The sequence below is a fragment of the Puntigrus tetrazona genome, chromosome 9 (genome assembly GCF_018831695.1).
Source record: "Puntigrus tetrazona isolate hp1 chromosome 9, ASM1883169v1, whole genome shotgun sequence".
In the NCBI taxonomy this organism is placed as follows: Eukaryota; Metazoa; Chordata; class Actinopteri; order Cypriniformes; family Cyprinidae; genus Puntigrus; species Puntigrus tetrazona.
This window is the reverse complement of record NC_056707.1, coordinates 17,661,106-17,686,673: the sequence shown is the minus strand read 5'-3', so window position 1 is coordinate 17,686,673 and position 25,568 is coordinate 17,661,106. Positions and strand designations below refer to the sequence as shown.

Here is a 25,568-nt window from a genome sequence, read left to right as displayed (position 1 = left end):
AAAGCTAAATGCAGCTAGACAGTGTAGTTACACTCTCTAACAGTTGTAGAAAATGCTAAAAAAACACTACTGAATCATATATCACCCCTACAACTGGTAGCGTAGCTTTTTCCTCTCAATGGAAGACAGGAAAGCGAAGCCATATTTAATTACCATCACAGAGTACAACACCATCTGTGCTCAGACAATGATTGACTCTTAGCCTCCAGTCTCTTCCATCAAACATTCAAACACACTTCAATAGCACCAACCTTGCAGACCCCAGTGCGCCCATGTCGCCCGAACCAGCTTTCAGACATAGCTGACCATTATTAATGACACCGGTTGTCAACTATTACGGAGATGGAAGAGAAAGTTTAAGGAGAGTAACATGAGTTCACTCACAACTGCCTCAAAACATACTAACTCATATGATTTCACCTGTCCTGCATTCTGATTGGAGCGGTGTTAAAAGTCATTTCCATTTAGATGGCTCAGGCTATGGTGCATTTGAGAAACAGGATGTGGAAAGCCAGGATGAATGTGCCCGAACGTGATCCAACGTGTGCTGGTTATTCACGGGGGGTGGGTTAACGCATAGCTGGAGAAAGCATAACCACACATCATGACAATACAGAGAAAATACCCGATCTCTCTGAATAAGATGGACCTGTTTCACTCCAGCTCACTCTCCCCCACAGATTAACTGCTCTTGTCAAAGGTTTGGCCGTCTTGCAGGGCTTTCCTCAGAGCCCTATCGCATTCGCAGCTTCAAATGTCACAGAACTGATGTTTTGGTCTTTTGCTTTAAGGGATGAATGAAGTCCTTTGAGTGCTTGGTGTAAACCACGAACAGCGGGTCTATGTGTCACCGGCTATTTCATAGCATGTCTTTGAGAAGCTTGTTTACTATGTGTGAACATCTTGTATCATGTCGTGTAAAAGGTTTATCAGAGGATGAATATCTTGGGTTGGAAATAAATAAGAGTGCCTAACAAATATCCCAAATCGATTAAAAGGTTAGTAAATGGAAGGGATGTGGGAGCAAGACGCATGAAAAATGACTTGGAGTATCACCTAGCAATCTCCCGAGACATCTTAACAGCTCAATTTTCCTCTGACCACAGACTTTGAATAGTAGTGTACAGAGATGCCATAATTGCACCCATACTGCAATTTTTTAATTAAATATGAGCCAACTGAATAATGTAAATTCTACCAACATCTAATAAAACTGCACTGTACGGGTCAAGGGCAGGCAGTAAAAGTGCTTGGCCTTTAACCCCTACAGTGCCACTCAAGAAACACTCACTACCTTCGATATACAAGCCACTGCTATTGTAAAGAAATGCACGGGTCACACCAAATTCTCATTTAACCTTGGTATTAGAGCAGGCTTAAACAACTCTTAATCCCGTCTCCCAGTGTGTGTTTACATAAAGATGAAGGTATCTCCTCAGCTGGCTTAGTGTGGCTTTCAGGAGGTGGTCCAAACCTTGTCCTTCTGCCCTCTAATCTTCCCTCAGGTAAATGCAACTCTCCTAAGCCATGTAAAGCAGCCTGTTATCTGCACAGCGGTTTTAAGTTTCTGCCCACATGCTAATACAGGTTTAAGAACATTCTCTTCTTTGTTTTAATGGCACAAATGGTATTGACATTCTATTGCTGTTCCGTGCCCCAGAGTGGGGACTGCGTTGCTATTGCACTTGACTTTGATGAGTTCAGACACAACACCATTAAAAAGATAGAGACAAAAAAGTGGAGTGTGGGCATTTAAGTGATGTGCTTATCAGTAGTTGGATTGCTTGTTTTGATTATTTGAAATGGCTGAACCTGCACTGAAATTAAGGGAAAGTTCGAGCAAATGTGCAAGAAAGAAAGCAAGATCAAACTTCAAATTACTCATTAAGGTTAAGGCATTTATTTAAAAGAATAATAATAATAATTGTCAGCAACACTAAATAAAAACAGAGGTGCATGATTTAAGGAGAAAATATAATTGTGATAAAAGTGTGTGATAATTCAGTTTGAAATAAACAGCATATCCATATACATTCAAATTAAGACTTGAAACATCACTCTAAGCCATGCAGTAAATTCGGTTTTACTTTTTTTTAATCATGCAGCCCTAAATGAAACCGTCTTCTTAATGAAAATATTTAAAAATCATTCTAGCCATAAAAGTTGCCTATCACTAATGATGTGATATAATCTACAAATATTTCCCTTTGATATTCCTCTAAAATGCTCATTTGCACATACAAGAAAACAAATTGATAAATCGAATTTAAATTTGACTGCGACTAACAGAAGCAAAATGCTAATGTTTATCTACTAAAAGGTGCACTTTAGAAGACTAAACGGTACAAATGTTGAGCGCATGCATAGCTCCTGAATTAAAAGTTTGCAAAAGCAATACCCACAATTGATACTACAGTTATTCTCTCCCGGGGTGCTGTGCCCTGCTCAGTAAGTGCAAATGGCTGCATTAAGGCCATAATTAGGACAATAGAATGATTAAACACTTAGATTTTAAAGAGCGAAATCTGGAGATGAGGCCCTGGGGAATACAAAGTGCATTTAACACATTCATCTGTAAAACAGAAGGAACGAGTGCAAGAAGAAAAACAGTGACGTCATATACTGAGTGACCCTGGAATAACACGCTGCTTTTGGATTCAGTGACAGGAAATATATAAGGGGTCAGATGCACTGAATGCAAGTGATATCACAAGGTAATTTTATACAGCCTACTGTAACATGTATATCCTATCAAGAATGATTTGGCTTGCGCTGACATGCCCCGACTCGGAATGAGCTTTCAAACCACGTGAAATTATGTGGAAAAACCTTTGGCTCTATTCTGGCATCCTCCACCGCACTCAAGTATATCTCAACCTGACAGGAAAGTGAAGCATGATGCTGCATGTAGGTGTGGAGCAATAGGACCCTTTTTCGATCTCCTCCATGCCAGTCCTAGAATCCCTGTCGAGCATTTCCTGTAAAATCAATAACCCACGCTGTCCGTCAGGAGCTTGATGGACGGCTGCTCAGAACATAGGGCCGTTCTCCACAAGCGCGGAAACTCTCTAACTGGGCTTAAGGCTATTTTTTAACACTCCATTTGTCCCTACAACATGTGTAAGGATACCGCAGTGTCATGAATAATTTATGCATTCTTAGCACCTAGTGACTGACATTGTGGGGGAGAATAGCATGGCCTTGAAGGAAATTCATTTCGTCTTTTTGTTTTCAAAGTTTACAGTCCTCTCGGTACTTTGCGGGAATCTTATTCTTTGTGAATGTCAAAATGAACTTGAATCAGATTAAACACACCTACACCGCACACGCCTACAGTCTTGACAGCCTGATTGGCTTGTGGATTAGAACAGGGGCATCCTGGTTTCATCATGTCATTTTCCTATGTTTCAGGCTCTTGACTGCATTTCACCAGCTTTCTAGTTCCCATTTGCAGCTTATTCTGGCCAAGAAACACCAAAGAGACCATCTGACGTAATCAGACCAAACAAAGCTTGTTCACATGTTTAGCTTCAGCTTTTGGGAACTATTTTTTACTACTATGTTATAATATTATATTGCACCAAATGTGTTAGTTTGTATGCGTAGATTAATTTACAATATTGTTAAATGTGGTCAATAAAGTATATAAATTAATATATCAAAATGTAAATAATGTTTTACTGTATTTCTTTTCTTATAGATAATGGAGCTTGGTGAGCTCTTTCAAAAGCATTTAAAACAAATCAACAACTTCTGAGTTTCATATATTGTTTCTTTATGACAAGGATGCATATGTATCTATTGATGGATAGATCAAAAGATAGATATATCTCTAATGTGGGGATCACAATCAAATTAGAGCTAGCAAGTTTGTCCTGTTTGTGCTCAATACACATAACTGTGGGTGGTGAGAACAGGGTGTGAGGCACAGGAAAAACACCTATAATTCAAGTCGATAGGTATTTTCATGGGATTCATGAGAAAAGAATAAATAGGTGTTAGGTACATTTGGCTCAGCATTCATCCTGTTGTGTCTCTTTGTTCTCCAGAGCACCACACTCACTCTTTCACGCTTCAGTTCAGGAAAATCCTATGGATTCACTGCAAGAGCGTTCAATTCGCACACCTGGCATTCAATTCAAAGAGTTTTCTTGAGTGCTCAAAGGAAGAAGGAAATGAAAGCAGCCCAACTTCTGACATAAACGTTTTTTACAAAAGAAGAGTGCCAATATTCATCCTTAGCAGGATAAACTAGGCTAAAAATAAACCCATGTAATATTCAGACATGTTGCCACTGCTGCGCGGTATGAGACACACTCTCTTGTGCACATTTCATTACAATTTAATTTGCGTAGCTGTACTTATAACATGTTTAGTGGTAACTGAAGACAGAGTTATATAGGACAACAGAAGCGCTACACAAAATTATTTATCTTTGAAGAACAGGAATATAAAATCTGGATGAAAGTACTGAAATGTATGCCAATTACCACCAGTTTGAGCAGAAAAGGGTTTGTAGTGCTTTTGACACGTGAATTTCTGTCAGCCTTAAAAAAAACACCTGTAATGAGTAACAATGCTGCGTTTGAGAATGCTGTGTCTGCCACCAGGTGGCCAGACTGCACTCTGCATATGACACTTTTTTCGATTCGTTTACTATTCAACCTGCCTCTGAATGCAGTTCTACTCCTCCATTAACTCACAGCCGTGAGCTATGCAGGCAAAAAAAAAAAAAAAGCAAAGGAAAAACAAAGGAAGGAGTCCGAGCAGGCACATAGCTCAGAGCAGGGAAATATACAGTGTGAAACATTACACAAACTGTTGCTTTTGACAGTTGATTCCCCTTAGATTCTGATTTATACAGTATTTTAATATATATATGTAGTGCTATTATTACACAGTGTTTTATTACACATGCTGTACATTCATGTTTAGAGGTTGTTTTTTTTATAAACAATAATTTTAATAGCTGCTGAAATTTCAGCTTTGTCAAAACAGAATTAAATGACATTTTAAAGCACATTAAAATAATAGCTAGAATTTATCATCCAGTTTGTATTCTGTTCAACACACACACACACACACACACAAACACTCAGTACTTTTGCTTGATTTTTGCTTGACTTTTGCTTGATTTTTATTTTCAGAGCCAGAAAGTTTCATACAGATGACCATCCTACTGAAGAGTGCTCAGGGGTTTGCTAATGTCTTAAGGGAGGCTAAAATGTCCGTTTTCCACATATTAAAGTCCTTCTGCATTTTGTCCCTTGCTGGCTAGGGAAATGCTGATCTAGCACTCCTCTAGCAGGAGCAGATGTCAACGCACTCCTTTCTCCTCTACTCACCATTGGTCGTTTTCTAATTAAGCCGTGCCCATTTAAGCATCCTTGTCATAAAGAAACGCTTGCATGAGCAAAACACACAAGCCTCTTCACTTGTAGGAATGGGCCTGTAAAGTGGTTTGATTAGTCATTTAAAGTGCCTGTAGTTTAATTAAAATCACCTAGCAATTAGCAGCAGTGGCATCACTTTTAAGTGTATCTCCGTCATCTTCAATGCATTAACTGGTCTTAATAATCATAATTGTGTCAGTAGTGCTGCAATCCATGTAAAGTTATGGCTAGCACTGAGCATTGATCATGACATCCGATGTGCACCTCATTCAAGAAAACATAAAGCAAGACAACAACAGAGTTATGGATATTGTGCGATTAATAGGGCGTGCCCATTTAAATGAGGTGCTCATTAAATTGACAAATTACTCCCTAACATGTCCCATGCCGAATATAATGATCAGTTATCTGATCGGCATGAGCGTGGTCCGCAGAACATGCTTGACTGCTGATGAGTTGGCGTCTCTAAAGGGTTTCATCTGTCATAAAAGCATGAATTATTGGACGGCGTGATGAATGATTACCGCGCGTAATGTGTCAGAGCAGAGAAAAAGAACAGACACTATACAAGAAGAGAACAAAAACTTCTGTCCACTTGTTATGACTCAATGGAGTTTTAAGAGAAAACACACTCATGCATACACGCATAATCTTTCAACCTTGGCAGCTGAACAATGAAGCTTGTAAGACTAGCTACTTACCTGACTGGAGAGATAATGCAAAATCGTCTATTTGACATTATAAAATGCCATTTCTCTGGTACACTGTGCACTGCAAGAATATGGCTTAGTTCTAATGCAGAAAATATTGGAAAATGCTACACAGTTATTCTTCCACTTTAAATGTACTAGGCACCAGTAATCACCTTTCTTCCCTATATAAAACAAGAAAGTTATTTATAATACTTATTTATGGATTATATTAATACAAATTTCATAAAATATGCTAAGTCACGTTCTTATATGACAGAATGCTAGTTCTAACAGATATTTTCAAAACGTTCTATTGACTAAATAGGTGAATTTGAGAGTCATCTGCAAAAGAATCGAGACCTTCACTCACGACTGAAATTATTAATGATTGCAACCAGAAATTATCCATCTATAATTTTAAGATGAATTTCATCTGAAATAGTTTTGATCAGAGCCGAAAATGTAACATTTACTCACTCTCTGGCCATCTAAGATGTAGATGACTTCATCAAAACAGATTTGGAGAATTCATATTTAGGATAAAAGCTATGGTTTAGAGTTAATGCGGTAGCCCTTTATTTTACAGTAAGTGTACTTCTCTGGTACATACGTGGTAACCAATTAGATATTTTACTTACTAATGTATTTAGATGGTACATATCTAGTACGTATGGACAAGTGGGTACAAATAGGCACGTCTTTACAGTATCTTTATATGGTAACTAATAAGACGCATTACTGTACATGGTAAATGTGTGGCACCTACAAAAATGTGGTATTACAATATAAATAAAGGTGCTTCATGATGCTATAGAACAGGGGTGTCCAAACTCGGTCCTGAAGGGCCGGTGTCCTGCAGAGATTAGCTCCAACCCTAATTAAACACACCTGATCCAGATAATCAAGTACTTCAGACATACATAGTATATGTGTTTTAGCAGGGTTGAATCTAAACTCTGCAGGGCTCCGGCCCTCCAGGACCGAGTTTGGACACCCCTGCAGAAGAGCCTTTAACATCTGAAGAACCTCCCTGTTTCACAAAAAGTTGTGGTGAAATAACTTTGTGGTGAAATAAGGTTCTTCAGAACCTTAAAAAGGTAAGAAAGAGCAGGTTCTTTAAAGAACCTTTGACTGAATGGATCGATTCTTCTATGGCATCGTTGTGAAGAACCTTTTGAAGCTTCTTTATCTTTAAGAATGTATGTAGTAACAAACAAGACACATACTGTACTTGATATATATATGGTATGCTTGGTAAGTCCTAAACTAAGAAGAGGCTTGTGTTGAACTGTTAACGCTAAATTGCTCTCCACAACAGCGCATACAATATTTCTTATTCATTATCATGCACATGCACTTCGTGTAAGTTTCTTGATCAAAACTCATCAAACGGTGAATGTCCGGATTGTAAAGTCACTCGCCGGCCTGCCTCGCTAATCACCAATACACGTCATGCATTTCACAGATTTCATGCTTTGAAAAGCAGTGTGTTTCTAAAGAATAGGCTTCCTCATTGTCTCACAGCAATTACCGAAATCCACAATGGCACATGTTCGTCTGCTTTTATGTGTGCTTTTCCTCTAGCGTGCTGTTCGATTCTCCCTTTCAATCACATTCATCCCACACGGCCTCCAGCTTTCCAGATGAGCCCTATTCCCATTCCACCACTTAAACATAATCAAAGGCATTACGCAAATCCATGAAAGACCTCTAATTCACAGCAAGGCCATAATCACAGTCTACCCTCTTTATTTTGCATGACACTTTTTCTGAAAGCCTGCTCCATGTAATCAAGGGGGTTCTGATTTTGACACAATTCTTTTCTCTGTCCCCATTGAAGGAGTCGGAGCTAAAGAGAATGTTCTTGTTCACCTGACAGCTTTCTTTTCGCTTTATCTGAGATCCCTGATACAGCTTTGTGCTTTCTGAATATGTGCTAATGGATTAGACCTTAAATGCTAAAGTACACTTTTTTTTGGAGACTGGCTTACTGGCTCTCCTCTCTCTATATAGCGGAATGGAATTTGGGTTGGTTCACACTTGCCATGTTTTATTGCATGCATTCTCTATGGTTCAGTCGCTCTGTCTCCTGGCAGCGTAAAGGAGATCAATCAAAGCTTGTTGTGAGGGTGCTGAACTGCCTTTGGCTCATTTTGCTCATCCAAATGCATCCTATTACACATAATGTGTCCTCTACATTTTACTGCTGAACTCTCTGCCTCTTCTCTCATTACACTCAACCCTAACAAACTAGCTCTCCTTCATCTCAGAAATAATTTCATCTACTAACTAATGTCTGATATTGATGGATTGCAGCAAATATTATCAGCAGCATCACTTTTGCATTTCCACATCCCACATTCTTGAATACGTTGGTGTGAACTTTTCAATTATTTTAAATTATGTTCCAGGAAGATGAAAATTGTAGCCTACCTCACCCATTTGTCCGTATGATATATGGGTTTTTATAAAGCAATCAAATTGGCAGTGCTGCCACTAACTTTCACCAGTAGAGGGTGCAACAAATTATTTATTTCTTTTTTCAAACTACAATAGGGCCGTATACATTTTATTTCATTCGATTTCCGCTTCATTTTTTTAATGTCAGGAAAGCCTGGGCGATAGCATAAAATGAAAATGACAATAAAGCAGTAATGGTTAGTAGCCTCAGGTGGTCGTAATAACCTTCTTCACATCTGCTGAGTTTTCCATATGCATAATGGACACTACAGAAACGAAGAGACATAACTTGATTAAACTATGGATAATTTTATCTGGCTCCTGGTAGGCAATCACAACAGTAATGGCTTCACGCTGCATTTGTCGACTTCACCAGTCCAAGGGATATGGATAATATATAATAACAGTAAATCTGTTCTTTGAGGAATTTTTATTACATTACACTGTTAAATGCAAGTTCATTATGAAAGCGTTATAAAAATCCATGAGCTTAAATTAATAAATTAAATTAAAACTCTTGACATTTTTTAAAGCATTAAAATCATTTTGCTGCTAGAAAGAAAATATGCTCCTCTGATAAAAAAAAAGAAAAAAAAAAGATAAAATAATGTTTATCAAATATTGTCTAAGTATATCTCTGCAAAACATATCTCTGTATAAAATGTAGGACTGCCGAGCATTGCAGTTTAAAAAAAAATATATTCAACTAATATACTGCAAACTGAATATATCACCAAACATTTCTGAGTCTTTTTGTTAAATTGTGAATTTCCCTTGAGCTACTTCCACAGATAAATGAAATTGAATAAATGAACAGTAATGCTCAAGCAATGCTCATTCTGTTCAGACTGTTAGGAACTCTTCCTTATAGCAGCAAAACTATATGTAATTTTTAACTCGTTATATGTTTCGCAAGTATATTACACTAGGTCACGTAAATATAGAATATACAACATCAATGCTAGAATATATGCATTTTATATACAAAAATGGCCATGTTTTGAAGGTTGCAGTTTAAGCATTCTTATATACAGTCATGTTTAAAAAAAAACGTCCCTGTTCCTTCATTTGAATAAAGCAGTAAGCTTTGGGAACTCAGTTTGATTAAGCATTTGGGTTGTATTTACTATAAGCAGCTCTATTAGTCATGATTTTAAGCTGTAATGTATACTGTAATATCTCTGTGCCTCAGCTGTTCTCTGAGTTTATGATAATTCGCTCTGCTAACAAGCACATGTTAATGCCTGACAGGTTAATGACTGTGTGTTTAGGTGATAAGTGTTTGTTTACAGTGTGACATCCACCAGCAATTCCTTAGCGTCTGTTCTCTAACAAACAGAAAATGACTTCTCTGGAAGTATCATTTCAGAAGATAACTGCATTGCAGATGTGTCAGACTCTTCAGCTCAGCTGGGGGTGTGAAACTCAAAGTAATTGGGATCTGAAGCATTCGGATACCTCCTTCTGTCCCTGAGAGTTTATTCAAGGAGGCTGTCAATGATTCATAGCGTCTGCGGACACAATAAAACGTCTATTTGTGAACTGCAAATCATTCAAATATCTGTGAAATTGAAAGCTATAAAAAAAAAGCAAGTGCATGTTAGACTGAACAGTGAAGGTATGAATGAAAACAGAATACCTGAGTTTGACGTCATCAGGACATGATCTCATTTTTATTTTATGAACAGGGAATAAATAATATACCATTGCCAGCAGAGGGCAATAGAGTGTAAAAAAAGTGCATAGGGTAGGGTTACCTCACCCAAAACTTGAAGATGTCATCATGATGTAATATAATTCAAAACTGCCATGGTGAATAATACAATATTAAGCTTTTTTTTTTTGACCCCACTGACTTTTATTTATGGGCAAAATCACAGTTCAAAAATATATTATTTAGTTTGAACTATTGCTTTAACAGGAGGATATATTTCTCAAAGCAACAGGTAATTTTAAAACATTTGAAACCACTTTTTTTTTCCATCTCCTATCCTTTTTGTAGCTTAGTGAAAGCTAAATGTACCCTGTTAAACTACATTAATGTGTAAAAAAAATTATCCATGGACACGGTAAATCCATCATGGAAAAAAAGAGGCACAGTTTCACTATTCTTAGACCCTTCTGGTAAAACTACTGCAGCCACCGAATAAGCCTTAAGTCCATAATTCCTGCTTCAGTTTCCATTATGTACTTTGAGTATTAATAACTCCTCTATTTACAGTAAATAAAGTGACCTAAAAAAACTTTTTTTTTTCCAGCAAGGATGCTTTCAGGGGCCGAAAGCTAACAAACCCTGCCTGCATCTCAACCCAATTTTTTACTTAAAAACATGCAGTTATTATCAATTAGCAGAAAATTATTAATTAAAAGCTTGTACAATGTAAACTGTCAGATAGCAATGTAGATGTCAGACCAAATGCAGATGGACAAAAAGTACCTGTGAAATCTTGCCATGATATGACAGGGTCGAGGCTTCGAATCCCTGTCAGATTTGCGTTTTTTTCTCAGGTTTAAGTAGAAACTCTCCTCCCTGTATCCAGCATAGTTAGCCTTTCTCTTACACAACCCAGCAGGAGACAGAAAATATGATCAATACGAATAATAACAGAACCGCTCAAGTTTTAAAAATATCCTGACCTGACCGTGACCACGAAAGCTGTTACAGTCTGTACAAGAAGCTTAGATCGCTGCCTCATCCTACACGGCAAACTATTCAGCAGACCACATTTTCACATAAGTAACACAAAAAGCCATACAAATAATGAAATAGCCAAACATACTGCCAAGGATTATCAATGTGTCAGCTATTGATTACATGAACTTCATGAGAAAACCGTGCTTTCCTGCCCCATGATTATGTGGTTGTCTCAGAGCGGAGAATATAAATTACAATTTCACCACTGAGCTTTTTGTTCAGAGCTGCACTTCATTCTTGTCACGGAGAGATGGGCCCCTGAATCAAGTCCTATTTTCAATCCAACAAAAGCTCTATTCTCTCTAGGCTAGCAGAGTGATGCTGTTAGCGCCAAGTCACATTTAGTGGAAAACAATATACGACATTCTGATTAAGACAAAAGCTAGGGCTTAGACTCGGTGCTTTGGGTTAATAAAGGTATTGACCTGCACAATGGAAAAAAAGCTCTGGAGGCCTTTTAGGCTTTAACTGCACTGCTTTTCTTAAATTTACAGGAGATAAATGTTTAAAGAATGTTCATGAGTTCTTTTCCATACAACAACAGTGTGCTACATATAACGCTATATACTTAGTAATAATATTCAGTTAACATTATTTGCATTTTTTTCAAGAAAAGGCAGTGTGATGTTGGATAGACACGGTCCTGTCGTATTTGTTACTACAATTTCCCTCAGACGACCTCTCTGTCATTAGGCCCATTTGTTTTTAAAATACACAACAAAATTATAAAAACGGGAAGGGATAATTCTCCTAAATAGTAATTTACTCACCCTTATGTTGCTCCTTAATATCCGTGAAACACGAGGAAAACGGAAGAGAGGAAGGTGATAGTCCTAAAAGTCTGAAGGTATTAGTTTTGTATAAGAAACAGGCTCCTAATTAAATAAATATTTCTCAAAATGTTGCCTTAATTCCATCTCAGGGCTTTACGTTAATTATTTTGCACATAGCACCGATGCTACGGAAGTTTTGTAGCTCAGTCAAAACGGTTGTAGCAAGTTAGAGGGGGGTGATACAGCAAAAAAATATTTATAACTAATTTCCGTATTATAAAAGAAATAGGGAATATATTTTTTTTTTACCTTTCAAAAAAATATATATTTCTATTTTTTAATTATAACGTCTGATTGAGCGGCTTCTTGGTTGATTTCTAACTCAAAATAACACGAGTCAGTTATTTGTTATTTCATAACTATAAATATTCTTGTCACAAAAACACATCATCTGCTTCCGAGGACTTGTGATATTACTAAACTGTAAATGCGAACAACACCATATAAGGAGAAGAAGGCGGAGCAGATAACTTAATCGCGGTAGATATAAAACAGAACATGGATCTCAAAAACACCTTTAAGAATTATTGGTTGATTATGTATAATGTAATACTAATGTCATACTTCAGACAAACTTTAAATAGCAAATTTTAATTCTAGATCAATTGTATTTACTTTACTTGTATTTGTTTCCTATAAAGATACAAAGAGCTATAAGATACAAATATTCATATTTTTATTGGGAGCTTTGCTCAATTGTGAATATGGTGGGTGTAATTAATATTAGTTTTTAATCTTTAAAGCAAATAAATAAATCGTTTTGTGGATCAAACTTTGCATGTGCTCATAGAAAGCATTTTATATTTAAAGCTGCGTCTGTAGGTTTTTCCTCTTTGTCGCCATATTTAAAAACCTGGAAGTGCAGTCATATGTGGAATTATATTTTATTCAGGAGTATTTGTATCTATTAGATACTGCACCGGTGACATGTGAATCACAGTGCATTTACAGATTCTAGCCTACGTCTTAGAAAATATGACCCAAATAAGACTGTTCAGCATATATTGTCATCTGAACAAGTACAAAGTCTTTCACGTTTGTTTTGTCCAACTGAGGGAAAAAAGCATTACAATAACTCGGGCTACTGATGGTTATTAAATCTAACGATTGATTAGCTCATGTCACATCAAAACGGTAGAATGAGGCCGTAGCCTACCATCATCTTCTTTATGTTTATAATTTCCCATTAAAACCTACCCACTGCCAAAAATATTATAAGCTAACCATTGTAAATCGGCCTAAAGGTGACTTGGGTCAGGCACATTTAAAAAAAAAAAAAAATTTAATAATAATAATAATAATAATAAAAAAAAATAATAATAAAAATATATTATATATATATATATATATATATATATATATATATATATATATATATATATATATATTTGTGCTGCAACCAAAATATTAAATTATGCATAACAACTACTGAGATCGTTTTCTCACACCAATTTAAAAATTGCTGCTTGTTTGTATCAATATGATGATACATCTTTTCTGTTTTGACTAGATCATTTCATTTACGTGACAATAAAAATGTCTCACACGATGCAGTTTCCCACTGAAAAGGGATTAACCGTACGTGTATAAAAACGCTCAATAGGTTAACTAGGCACAGGTGTGGAACGAGAAGGTTGACAAAGCGATAAGAGGACAATTAAACAAGACAAGAATGAGAGTAATATTGACTGTGGACAGATCTGGCTCTGGACCAGGATGAGGTAGTTTAGGGTCAGGTGTTGGTTTTGGCATAAACACGTGAAGAGTTTTGATTAAATAAAGAGAAATTGTGCCATACAGTGTCACACAAACACGTTTCTTGGGGACAATCCATAAAAATAATGCATTTTAAACTATACAAACTGTATTTTTTTAATCTCTATACCCTAACCCTATCCTGCCGATCACACAAATCTGTATCCATTTTTATATTATCAAAAAATATAATTTATTAGCTTGTTTACTGGTATTACTGTTATTATTATCTTTGAGTATTTTGCCCCTATAACACCCAGACCAAGAACACATGCACAGACACACAGATAAATACAGAAGGAAATAATAATAATAATAAAATTCAGAATAAAGATTTCCTACCAGATTTTTAATCAGCAGTCCTGATTGTTTCTGTTAATACATAATTATATTGTTCATTGTTTACAGATATGATATGATCTTAATGCCCAACACAATTCTAAACAAAATGTAAGCTTTACAGTTTATATTAAACTACCGTTTCAGTTATAGACTCTATATGCAAAAACAAGTTGTTACTCACATTCACAACAAAGTCTGACTGAGATAATTTTTAGCAACTTAATTGACTGGCAAAAAAAAAAAAAATATATATATATATATATATATATATATATATATATATATATATATAGCATGCACTATTCACATGCACTAATAGACTGATGAATCACAATCAACAGTGGGCTGAAAATTATTGATCTAGAAGCTGAAAGGGAAATGTGTCACTGCCCTTTCATGTTGCTCATACTCAAAACGAATCATACAGTACATAGTACAATACAGTCACGATTTATGAGACAGTCAAAAACGTAGTTAATTTACTTTGCATCTTATGTGGGAAAATCAGTATTTTGGTGAACGTATTTTGCCAAATGAATGGAAACACCACTGCAGGAGAACAAAAAGCAGAGAGTGGCTTAACATTCCAGTGGCCTCTAAATGAATGAAGGACAGGGAGGAAAATAGAGGCACATTCTGTTCCTTAAATTCTGAATGAAATAGTTTGGGGCTACTGCTGTGTATCCATGCCAACATGATTCTATTCTTCTGGGTTACTAGGCTCTTAGCCATCTTGAAAGAACCATGCAGTGAGCAAGTTAGATTCAACCTATCCTCGTTTTGTCTTTTATTTTTAAGCTTAATTCGGAAATACATTTATAGAAAGGTGGAAATTAACTTCTATGAATGATCAAGTTGATGTGAATGAGACCACATTTTAGTCAAGTTGACAGTTTATTCAAGTTACATATTTTAAAAACCCTTTTCGAGTCTATCTTTAGCATGACAGCAGGATTTTAGTACTACAGTTATTCTATATAAAAATATTTTAAAATGTACAGGTTAAATTCAGAATAGCAAAACTACTGTAACGCCACAAAGATAACACAAAGAAGTAGTGTTAACACTAAAGATGTCTAGTAGTACGTCTCTCTTTCCACCCAACCTGCAAAGAAAGAAAAATAAAGCTTTACTTTACAATTGGAAAATATCAAATGATGCACTCATGCACTACTTGGACATACATTTGCAGACTATTCATTTAAATCCAACAATACAGTAGTTAGTTAGAACAAGATCGTAGTTTTCTGATTACCTCCGGGGTTGCGTCTAAGGATGAGCTTTCTGATTTCATCATAAATAAAGATGAGAAGAGAGTACGGGAAGGCGCAGAACCACCAGTTGGGCCTGTATATAGAGCACAGAATATAAACCAAAGAAGCAGCCGGGAAAAAACAGCATATTTATTTTATTCAAATAAATCTCAGCCTACTTGAGTGGGTACATTCTGAGAGCCACATCCATGCCAGGGCAATAAGACAAGAAAGCCGCCAGTGCTGTTTCCTCAAACAATCCAAAGATCAGGATTTTGTTCCTTGTAGGACAAAAAAATGTAATAAACAGACAATAAATAGAAGAAAATCTCCTCAAGAACATGGCTTTCGCTCATTTGTTCTCCCAGACTCACTTCATTCCCTGTTGGAAGACAGAATTGCGCCTGGTCTTGCAGATAATCAGATCAGCCCACTGCACTACCACAATGCTGGTGAAGAACGCTGTGTGGCACGTGAACTCTACAATCTTTCTCTGTTCATATGTCTGAGAAAACATAACATTGTTTCAACAGTTTCATAGTATCGCTTGTGAAGACTTTTTTTTATTAGCTTTTAGTAGCTAGCTGTTAGATTTTGAGAGATCTAAAGGCTTTCATGCTCCTAAATTTTTAGCCGATATACACAACATTTTTGGAAAATGACCTTTCATGAATGAAAACACTCTGCAAAGCTTTAAATCTGAATTGCGCATATAAAGTTTTGGAGCGGTAAAACTAGCGCTTTCCCCGGTAGATTAAATAAAAATCAGACCAATCAAGCCAATCACCGCAGATTAGCGTCACATAAAAACAGACTCCAGCAAACCAAAACATGAACCTATAATTGGGGCATTTTAAAAGAACTTTCTTTTTTTGACCAAAATACAGCAATACTGTTCATCCATGTTGCTAAAAATGATTTTAAACAAAACTATGCTATCAAGAATGAGAATATCCCTCCCCCTGACTAGCGTGCAACCAATATATGGTTCACAGCTGTGACATAATTCATAATACATACCCACTGCTGCCCATAACTGTCCTCTAGGTCATTAGTATGCTTGTCATCCCAGTGTACACGAATTCCTAGAAGTCTTGATGGTAAGAAGCCATTTTCAGCCAGAATGACAAAGTATGTGAAAAATCCAGCCAGAGCCTGAATCATACCTGCAGAACGAGACAAAATCTTCCATTAAAACTCTTTTTAAATTGTAAAGCCATCTTCACATTTTGATATGACAATCATTTATATGATGTTAGCACGTTAGCCAGAAAAAAAATAAGCATTTTTAATGACATGCTCCACCATTTAAGCTACTGGAACAAAAGCAACAAAATGTCCACCTACCTATCTGTCCATACGCAATGCTAATAAGTCTTTCATTCACCAACTTGTCTGTTTTAGGGTTTCTGGGCTGTCTCTTCATGATATCACTCTCAGCAGCCTCGTATGCCAGAGAAATAGCAGGGACCTTGAAAACAAAACTAAATTATTAACTGTCACATCTTGTAGAGATAAAATACCAAATGTGAAAGTGTAAAAAAGAAAATAACCCAGTGTGTCGTGCACTGACCATGTCTGTTCCCAGGTCAATACACAGAATGGTAACGGTTCCTAGAGGCAAGGGGATGTTGGCGATAATGAAGAGCAGGAAGGGTGTGATCTCAGGGATGTTGCTGGTCAGGGTGTAAGCAATGGACTTCTTCAAGTTGTCAAAGATCAGACGGCCTAGAGTGGAGGGAAAACACTAACCAAGGAGTCCACATCATTGAGAGGATATGAGAAGAAAAAAGGTCTCCCGTACCTTCCTCTACGCCTGTGACAATTGAGGCAAAGTTGTCATCCAGGAGGATCATGTCAGCAGCCTGTTTGGACACGTCTGAGCCAGCAATGCCCATAGCAACACCAATATCAGCCTTCTTCAGTGCTGGAGAATCATTCACACCATCCCCTGTTACAGCCACTATGGCTCCCTTTGAGAAAGAAAAGATTTAAAAATTTACTCAAAATAGCAATTAATAAATGCTTTCTAAACCAGAGGTTTTCAAACTTTGGACCAGTGGCTTCAAAGGGTGGTCCGTAGAAAACTTTTATTTATATTAAGACTAGAAAATGTATTTTTAATATTGTACTTTAAATATTTTTTATATAATGTTTAATACCAAATTTGATTTTACAGAATTGTTATGGTTTCATTTTTCATTCAGTTTTCTAAAGAATAATCACAAATGGTTGAAAAGCAAGAAATAAATTATGATCATTATATTTAACAGCTTGTATTTTTATTCACATATTTTGTTAATTAAAAGCATTTAAAAAAGTTTCATATGTATATATATATATTTATATATATATATATATAGAGAGAGAGAGAGAGAGAGAGAGAGAGAGAGAGAGATTTTTTTGTAAATTTGTGATAATTAAAAATTTGCTTTGACATTACTTCCTGAAAAATACAAATATTTCAAACAATTATTTTACATGTAAAACAAAATCAACAGTTTATAATTCAAAATAACTTTTTTTCCATTTAAAAATATCTCAGCCAACATTATTTGGAGATCTTTGTCATCAAAAAGTTGGAAAAGCACTGTTCTAAAGCACTGTCCATTATTTAGGTATATTCAGACATTCATTGATTACCTGTCGCTGACATCCCTCAACAATAATCAGTTTCTGCTGTGGTGAAGTTCTGGCAAACACAATTTCTGTGTGGTGCTTCAGAATATCATCTAACTGTTCAGCTGTGAGGTCCTTCAGGTCTCCACCATGAACCACGCAGGCCTTCGCGTCTCTAAAAAGAGATATTTATTGACTTATCTGATTCACGTCATGTCAAGGAAATTTAGAGTAATTTTAGAGGAATTCAGAGCTTTTTAGTAAAACTATCACAATACCTGGGATTGACCTCATTAACGGGGATGTTCAAGCGAGCAGCGATGTCTTCCACAGTCTCATTCCCCTCAGAAATAATCCCAACACCCTTTGCTATGGCTTTGGCAGTGATGGGATGGTCACCGGTTACCATGATAACCTAACAGTTGACATGTGTAAGCTATAATTATATCATTCAAGCACATTGTAAAGAAATTGCACATCTGCTTTACCTTGATTCCTGCACTTCTGCATTTGCCCACAGCATCAGGCACAGCAGCACGTGGAGGGTCGATCATTGACATCAGACCCACAAAGCACAGATTCTCAGTAGGGAAATTCACATCATCAGTATCAAACTGGAAGCCTTCTGGAAACTGCTCATCAGGGAGGTAGAAATGACAGAATCCTGTTGGGGAGAAAATGTAAATGATCGGTTCACAGTGTGCTCAGGTGAACTCTTTTAAAACTTTTATTTAATGTGTTATGTTTTTTCACTTTTACCTAAAACTCTTTCTCCAAGTCCCCCGAGCTCCAGATAAGCATTCTGAAAGGCTTCTTTCATTTCATCATCCAAAGGTTGCTCCTTGCCTTGGATCAATATAGTAGCACAGCGGTCCAGGATTCTCTCTGGGGCTCCTTTCATGACCAGCAGGTGTTTAGACTCCGTGCCACCATTTGGGTTCTTGTGCACTGACAGCTACCGATGCAAGCATCAGATAGTTCCATTTAATAATGAGTTGTATTTTACTCGTTGTTTAGGGGGTGTAAATGTAACATATTAATTTGGGGCATATTTGACATTATTGAATTGTAAATCTACCCAGTAGAGATGCAAGATCGTAAATACAGTACCTGATATTTATTTGTCGAGTTGAAAGGGATTTCTGCCACTTTAGTGTACTTGTCTCTCATTTCTTTCACTGATCCACAGCAAAGCTCAATGCATTTCAACAGAGCAGATTCAGACGCATCCCCAGCAACATCTCTCTAAATATTTAAACGCACAAGTGAGATAATTATTAGAAAATATGTGTGTGTTTATACATATTTTTGTATTTATTCACATTTATACATGTACGTGGACATACTTTAATACTTTAGATGTATTTAAAATAAATAAAGATGTTCATTTTTGAAACCTCCTATGCTTAAAACTAAGTCTACATCTTTTCTGAACAGCACTTACTGTACATGCCCTTAATTTCTCTGGTATCTATATCTCATTTCAGATTTTACAATTGATAGGACATATATGTATAGTCGAGGTACATGTTTATGTATGTCTTTAATATATGTTACCGTTGTAGATGAGCTCACCAAGCAAATTCCAAACAAATAAATGAATAAATGTTTACAGCGGCTGAATTTATTTTATCAACAGCTCAGCAAAAAGCTTACATTCTAAAATAGTATTACAAATGTTATTTCAAATAAAAAGAAATGATTTAAATTTTGATTAATTTTACAATATGTGATACACTTTGCTAAACAGAGAGCTCAAAAGCATTTCATAATTCATAATAATTGTTAATCTTTTGTAGCATTTTAAATATCTTTACTGCCTGTCACTTTTGATTAATTTAAGTATTATATCCTTGCTGAACAATATTAATTTCTTTCAGAAAAAAATTTTTAAATAAACATATAACACAACCTCCACTGATTTTTTTTTTTTAAAGCAGACCTCCACCAAAAAAAAAATCACTGTATAACTTGCACACTAATACACTAAGTATAATTGCTGTGCGTCAAATGAAGAACTAACCTTTAGAATTGGCACATCAGTTTGTTCTGCCAGGAACACAGCCCTGTTGCAGAGCCCGGCAACACGAGCCAATGACGCCCAGGTGGCCGAGCTGCGGTCAAAGGAGGTCCCGCTCTGATTCTCTGTGGTGTCAGCCTCGTGGATCTGGTTATCAAACCACATGTGGGCTACGGTCATACGATTCTGCGTTAATGTGCCAGTTTTATCAGAACAGATGGTAGAGGTTGAGCCCAGCGTTTCAACAGCCTCAAGGTTCTTAACCAAACAGTTTTTCTTAGCCATGCGTTTCGCTGTGAGGGTGAGACAAACCTAAAGAATGAGAAGCACAGAACAGGTGTCAAGCAAATATTAGGGCCTGATCTTCAAACAAAAGTAGTTTCAATTAACTAACCGTGACTGTAGCAAGAAGACCTTCAGGTACATTGGCCACAATGATGCCAATAAGAAAGATAACAGCTTCCAACCAGGAGTAACCAAGAGCGAGAGACAGGACAAAGAAAGAGACGCCCAGGAAGACAGCTACGCCTGTGATGATGTGGATAAAGTGCTCAATCTCAATGGAGATGGGGGTGCGTCCGACCTCTAGACCAGATGCAAGTGTTGCGATTCGACCCATGACAGTACGGTCTCCGGTGCTGATGACGATGCCACGTGCGGTACCTGTGTGCAAATGAGAAGCATTTAAATGTAGACTACATAGCTGTTCTTTTGAAACTGCATATTAGTCCAAAAAAAACGTTCAGTTTTCACATTAAAAATTAGCACAACTTTCAACCACGATTAAAAAAAGAAATTGTAATTGTCTTTTCAATCAAATAAATGCAGCCTTGGTGAAATTAAGAGGCTCTTCTATCAAAAACATATATAAATATGAAAATTAGATGAATTTAATTATAATGAAATCTTAACAATTATGCAAATATAAGTAAAACACTTTACCAAACATCTGTAGTGAATGAGAATATAAAATACCTTCTACACAGTTAGTGGAGAAGAAAGCAATATTCCTGGTCTCTAGAGGATTATCATTTGAGTAATCCGGGGACCGTGTCTGAGGCTCTGATTCTCCAGTCAGAGAGGAATTATCCACCTTAAAACACCCAATTTAAAAGCTATTTTTACATAATGTCACTGCCAAAGAAAGGAAATGTGATGTTCACACTACACTGATCAGCTCGGATAAGAAATAGCAGCTCATAATAACCTTGCAGCCATGCGAAGCTATGATTCTCAGGTCAGCAGGGATCCTGTCACCACCCTTTACCTCCACCAGATCACCAACCACCACATCTTCTGCATTGATGTGTTTCTTCTCACCATCACGGACAACCAATGCTTGCTAGAAAGGAAAAAAAGTTCACAATCTGAATAAAAAAATACACAAGGATACCAACCCACAATGCATTTAAGCTTATATATTAGTTTATTAGACAAATTGAATGGCAAAAAATATCTACCTGGGGAACCAAATTCTTGAAAGAATCCATGATTTTTGAACTCTTTGCCTCTTGATAGTATGAGAAACATCCAGTGATGATCACCACAGCTGACAGCACAACTCCCAAATAAAGCTGCATTGTAAGGCATAAAATAAGATTAGATATATTACATCAAATATCCAGACCACGCCAAATGCTTTTTCCAAAATGTAATTTCCTCACATTGTCATTAGCAGGCTCATCTTCCATTGCTGCTTGAATCCCATATGCAAGAAAACAGAGAACAGCACCGGTCCACAATAGCATGGAGAAACCTCCAAACATCTGCTTACAGAACTTCACCCACTCTGGGGTGGTTGGAGGTGGAGTGAGGGCATTTGGTCCATCACGGGCTAGAATCTCTGCTGCACGAGCGCTTGTGAGGCCCTGGTGAAGTCAAAGAGAGCTATTGATCATTAGAGATTTACTAAGAGTCATTTTATAAAAGTGAAACTGTATTTCAAGGACTTACCCTGCTCAAGTCTGTACCATATTTACGGTGGAGCTCTTCCAAAGTCAGTTTGTGATCATCCTGAAATAGATTTGGTACAGAAAGCTTTAGTCTTGGTAAAATAATCACAGTGTACTTTACTGATCAAAGCTAAGTAAAGTCTCACCAAATCCACTTCCTTTTTCAGCTCATCCATATCTTTTTCCTTCTTCTTGTTTTTGTTCTTTTTCTTTCCTCCTTGCTCTGACGTTGCCGCCAGCTCATATTGGTCTCGTCCATCCTGAAACAGATGTTTGAAACATCAAATAATTCACTCGAATTTATCGTTGCATACTTTCATGTAGTTTCAAACCCATATGGCTTTCTTTCTTCTACAGAAGATAACCTGACAAATTCAAAAGACTGCGCTGCTCACTTTTTCTCATTAAATTACTAAGCTCTCTGAAGCTCCTAAAAGCACTATATGTGGTCCATGTGGTTTGTGCAATACGCTTTTTCAAGTTATCACTTGTATAATACGCTAGAAACTGTAATACAACACAACCTATACATTAAGTGTTTTTTTCCCATGTTTCCAATACAGTTTCCTTGTATCTCATGTGGTAAAGATGAGAGCAAGCCCAACTATCTGATTACCAAAACATATTCAAATTACTGCCAACCCCCCGAGTTGTCAAGGGTGTTTGATGTATTTCGATGGGGATCAGCTTTCTCTTGACATGATATGCTACATGGACCTAACAAGTACAATAATGTTCTGTGGCACAGAGCCAGTCTCAACTAAGGACATGGAAGCAACCATGTCCTATTGGCCTGTATCCAGTGAAAAGAAATAAGCAGAAGCAACAAAGCCTTTTCCTTCAGTACATTCCCCAAAGAGAACACGAGTAAGCAAAGGGGGGATTATTATTAGTTTATCTCACATTTTTTAAGGGTCACACATCCGCAAACTCGCAAGAGATAAACAGTCCCGCACAAAGACTCTGGCTCATGTTTTATTCAACTGTCCAGTCAACCAGAGTTCAGTGCAATTGTTGCCTCAGGCAAACATGTTATGCCACCTTTGTGCCGACACACGGGAGTGTGACAGGAGCAACTGTTTGCGATAATGAAAAATAAATGTTTTTCCATATTAGATCTGCTTTCATTGTACGACCTCAAACAAATTCACAGCAGTTGTAAACAGCACAAGTCAACACAGCTGGTTGGTTGTACGGTGAAAATAGCTGCAGTAAATTGTAAATAGCTGAGTCAAAAAGTAACTGCGTGTCGATATCTGTCCTCCGTTCTTACTGCAGAGGTTTAAGAAAGTTTCGTGGTGATTCGGGTGAACTGACCTAGATAAAGCACACCATGCTCTTAAGGGGAGGAGAGAAAGCACCACTCTGAAACGACAACCTGTGGCTCTAGAACTAGGGTTAGGAAGTAAGGAAAATGTGCAAGTAAAATAATAATAATAAGGAAAAACACAATTTTAAAACCGATTCCACACTAAGCAAAAAAAGCTGTAAATAGTGTTGAATTAATAAGTACTGCATGCACTGCACAGGTCACACTACATCCTACTACACTCCCACTTCTCATTTAAACCGAATATAAAAAGCAATCATAGAATAAGAAACAATAAACCACTCCATATGCCCAGCAACATGATTACACAAAATTAAATCTGAAACATAAACTTTTTTTTGAATACATATAGCCTATATACATACACACATATACATATACACATAGGCTACATATAAATGTATAGCCTACCTATATGATTGCGTTTTTAATGTGTATAAAATACATTTTACATTAAATATAAGTCTGTCGATATATTCGTTAAAGTCATATAAAATACTGATGTGGTAACGTCTAGTCGTTTAGTTCAGAGCTGGTATTTTTCACTAGCGATTTTCACTTACTCAATATATTTCTTACTTACTCAATATGCTTTATATTTCTGAAAATATCCGTAAAAAGGCGTATCTCCGTTAATATAAATATGCAACGAGGCAAGTCTAGATAATGAAACATATTTTACTTACCCCAACTCCCATTTTCGCTCGTGAGCGGCGGCTGTGCTACTTTACGTTCACTTTCAAAGCCTTTTTCGAGTGTTTGGAGCAGAGCATCAGATCATCAGCGGCTCTGCTGAAGCTCAACTCATATGAGTCTCAATCACACGTTCGTGTAGAAACTGAACGACCAATAGGAACAGAGCAAGCTTTTTGTGTAGCGTGTGTGTGTGTGTGTGTGTGTGTGTGTGTGTGTGTGTGTGCGTGCGCGCAATTGAAGTGCAAATCTGTGGTTCGAGTGCCTAAGAGACAACGTTGTTTTTGGCGTTTATATTAGGCTACCCTTAATAATTAACAACGTGTCAAAAAATTACAGCAATAGCTTGTCTAGTATAAGATTAAATATACGTAATATATATAAAAAAATATTTTAAAAATATTTTTATTTATTTTTTGTAATTACTGCAGCCTGCATACAGTGATCATTTCTGTAATGTTTTTTTTGAAAGAACTCTCTTCTGCTCACCAAGGCTGCATTTATTTGATAAAAAAAAATATTCTAGCATAATGACAAAACATAATGGTTTTTCAGTATCGTTAATCCAGTCTCAACACAATCCTTCAGAAATCATTCTGATGTGGATTTTATGTTGATGTGGTACATAAAAAAGCGTAATTATTCCAAAAAATATTTATTGTATAATGCACAAAAATAAATCTACATTACAGAGTATGAGGACATATCCACCCAAATTGCAAATTTCATAAAGAATTTAACAGATGTACTATGATGAACAAAGATGGAATGATGTGTAGTAGGAGATTTTCTGGTTCATTTCTTCAATTTTTTCTTTTCCAAAAACCTCATTAATGAATCATTTAAAAAGAGTGAGGAAAATCAAATATATTTTCGTCATCTTTTGCTTTATCCTCCCTTGCATGTTTTACACCGCTTATGAGGAAACCATGACAATGTGGGAAACCAAGAACAACTCAAGTGGCTAAAAGATAATGCAATCCTGAGCTCTGCTGTGGAGCCAAAGACGGGTTGCTGTGTAGTATTGACTTGCCCTATAACATTATATTACGCAACATGAGAATTGTTAGCTTATGTCTAAATACTACTGCATTTTAAAGCCGTTGCTCTGTAAATCTAAACGCTTAACATGGGGTCTTAGAACCTATTATGCAAGAGCTTTGGCGGTAATCTGTGTATATAGCTAAGCCGCGCATTTCTGACACCAAACATTCTTAAACGCCTGAGAAATACCAGTCACACACAAGAGAAAGAGCCGCGGATGGTACGAAGCCAGGCCTTTTCAATGGATTTTCCAATTTCATTTGATGCATCGTTTTTATTTTGTGCGTAAGCCCGTGATTACAAATGGTTTTATCAGTCAAGCCTCTGTGCGGTGTTTTATCTGTTTATGCCAGAAGGACACAGATGCTACCTTAGACAAATGCATTGTAATTCTCCCCTTTCAATCCCTTTGATCTGATACAAATCCATTAAAGGTATTTCTCTCGTCGGGCCTTATCAAAGACCCTCTCTGTTTTCTCTTGATCTC

General features: G+C 36.7%; 1 protein-coding gene across 1 annotated transcript; it reads right to left on the bottom strand.

The window, feature by feature from the left end:
• Positions 1 to 14,156: 14,156 nt before the first annotated feature.
• Positions 14,157 to 24,186, bottom strand: atp1a1b (ATPase Na+/K+ transporting subunit alpha 1b). The gene is made up of 22 exons (XM_043249292.1): positions 24,031 to 24,186; positions 22,161 to 22,274; positions 22,016 to 22,075; positions 21,727 to 21,930; positions 21,523 to 21,636; positions 21,270 to 21,404; positions 21,038 to 21,155; positions 20,457 to 20,725; positions 20,066 to 20,374; positions 19,153 to 19,287; positions 18,802 to 18,997; positions 18,531 to 18,706; positions 18,321 to 18,457; positions 18,067 to 18,217; positions 17,228 to 17,396; positions 16,997 to 17,151; positions 16,771 to 16,894; positions 16,444 to 16,589; positions 15,798 to 15,928; positions 15,603 to 15,704; positions 15,426 to 15,517; positions 14,157 to 15,275 (listed from the first exon to the last, which is right to left on the bottom strand). The coding sequence occupies exons 1-22, from the start codon at positions 24,040 to 24,042 to the stop codon at positions 15,247 to 15,249; spliced, it is 3,078 nt and encodes a 1,025-aa protein (XP_043105227.1). The 5' UTR covers positions 24,043 to 24,186; the 3' UTR covers positions 14,157 to 15,246.
• Between the last annotated feature and the right edge of the window lie 1,382 nt (positions 24,187 to 25,568).

What these genes read in the sequence shown, in the direction of transcription:
- atp1a1b (XM_043249292.1), bottom strand. An exon ending in GTTAATGAGGTCAATCCCAG is followed by an intron (nt 18,218 to 18,320) that starts GTATTGTGATAG and finishes ATCTCTTTTTAG; the next exon opens with AGACGCGAAGGCCTGCGTGG. An exon ending in CCTTAGACGCAACCCCGGAG is followed by an intron (nt 15,276 to 15,425) that starts GTAATCAGAAAA and finishes CTTTCTTTGCAG; the next exon opens with GTTGGGTGGAAAGAGAGACG.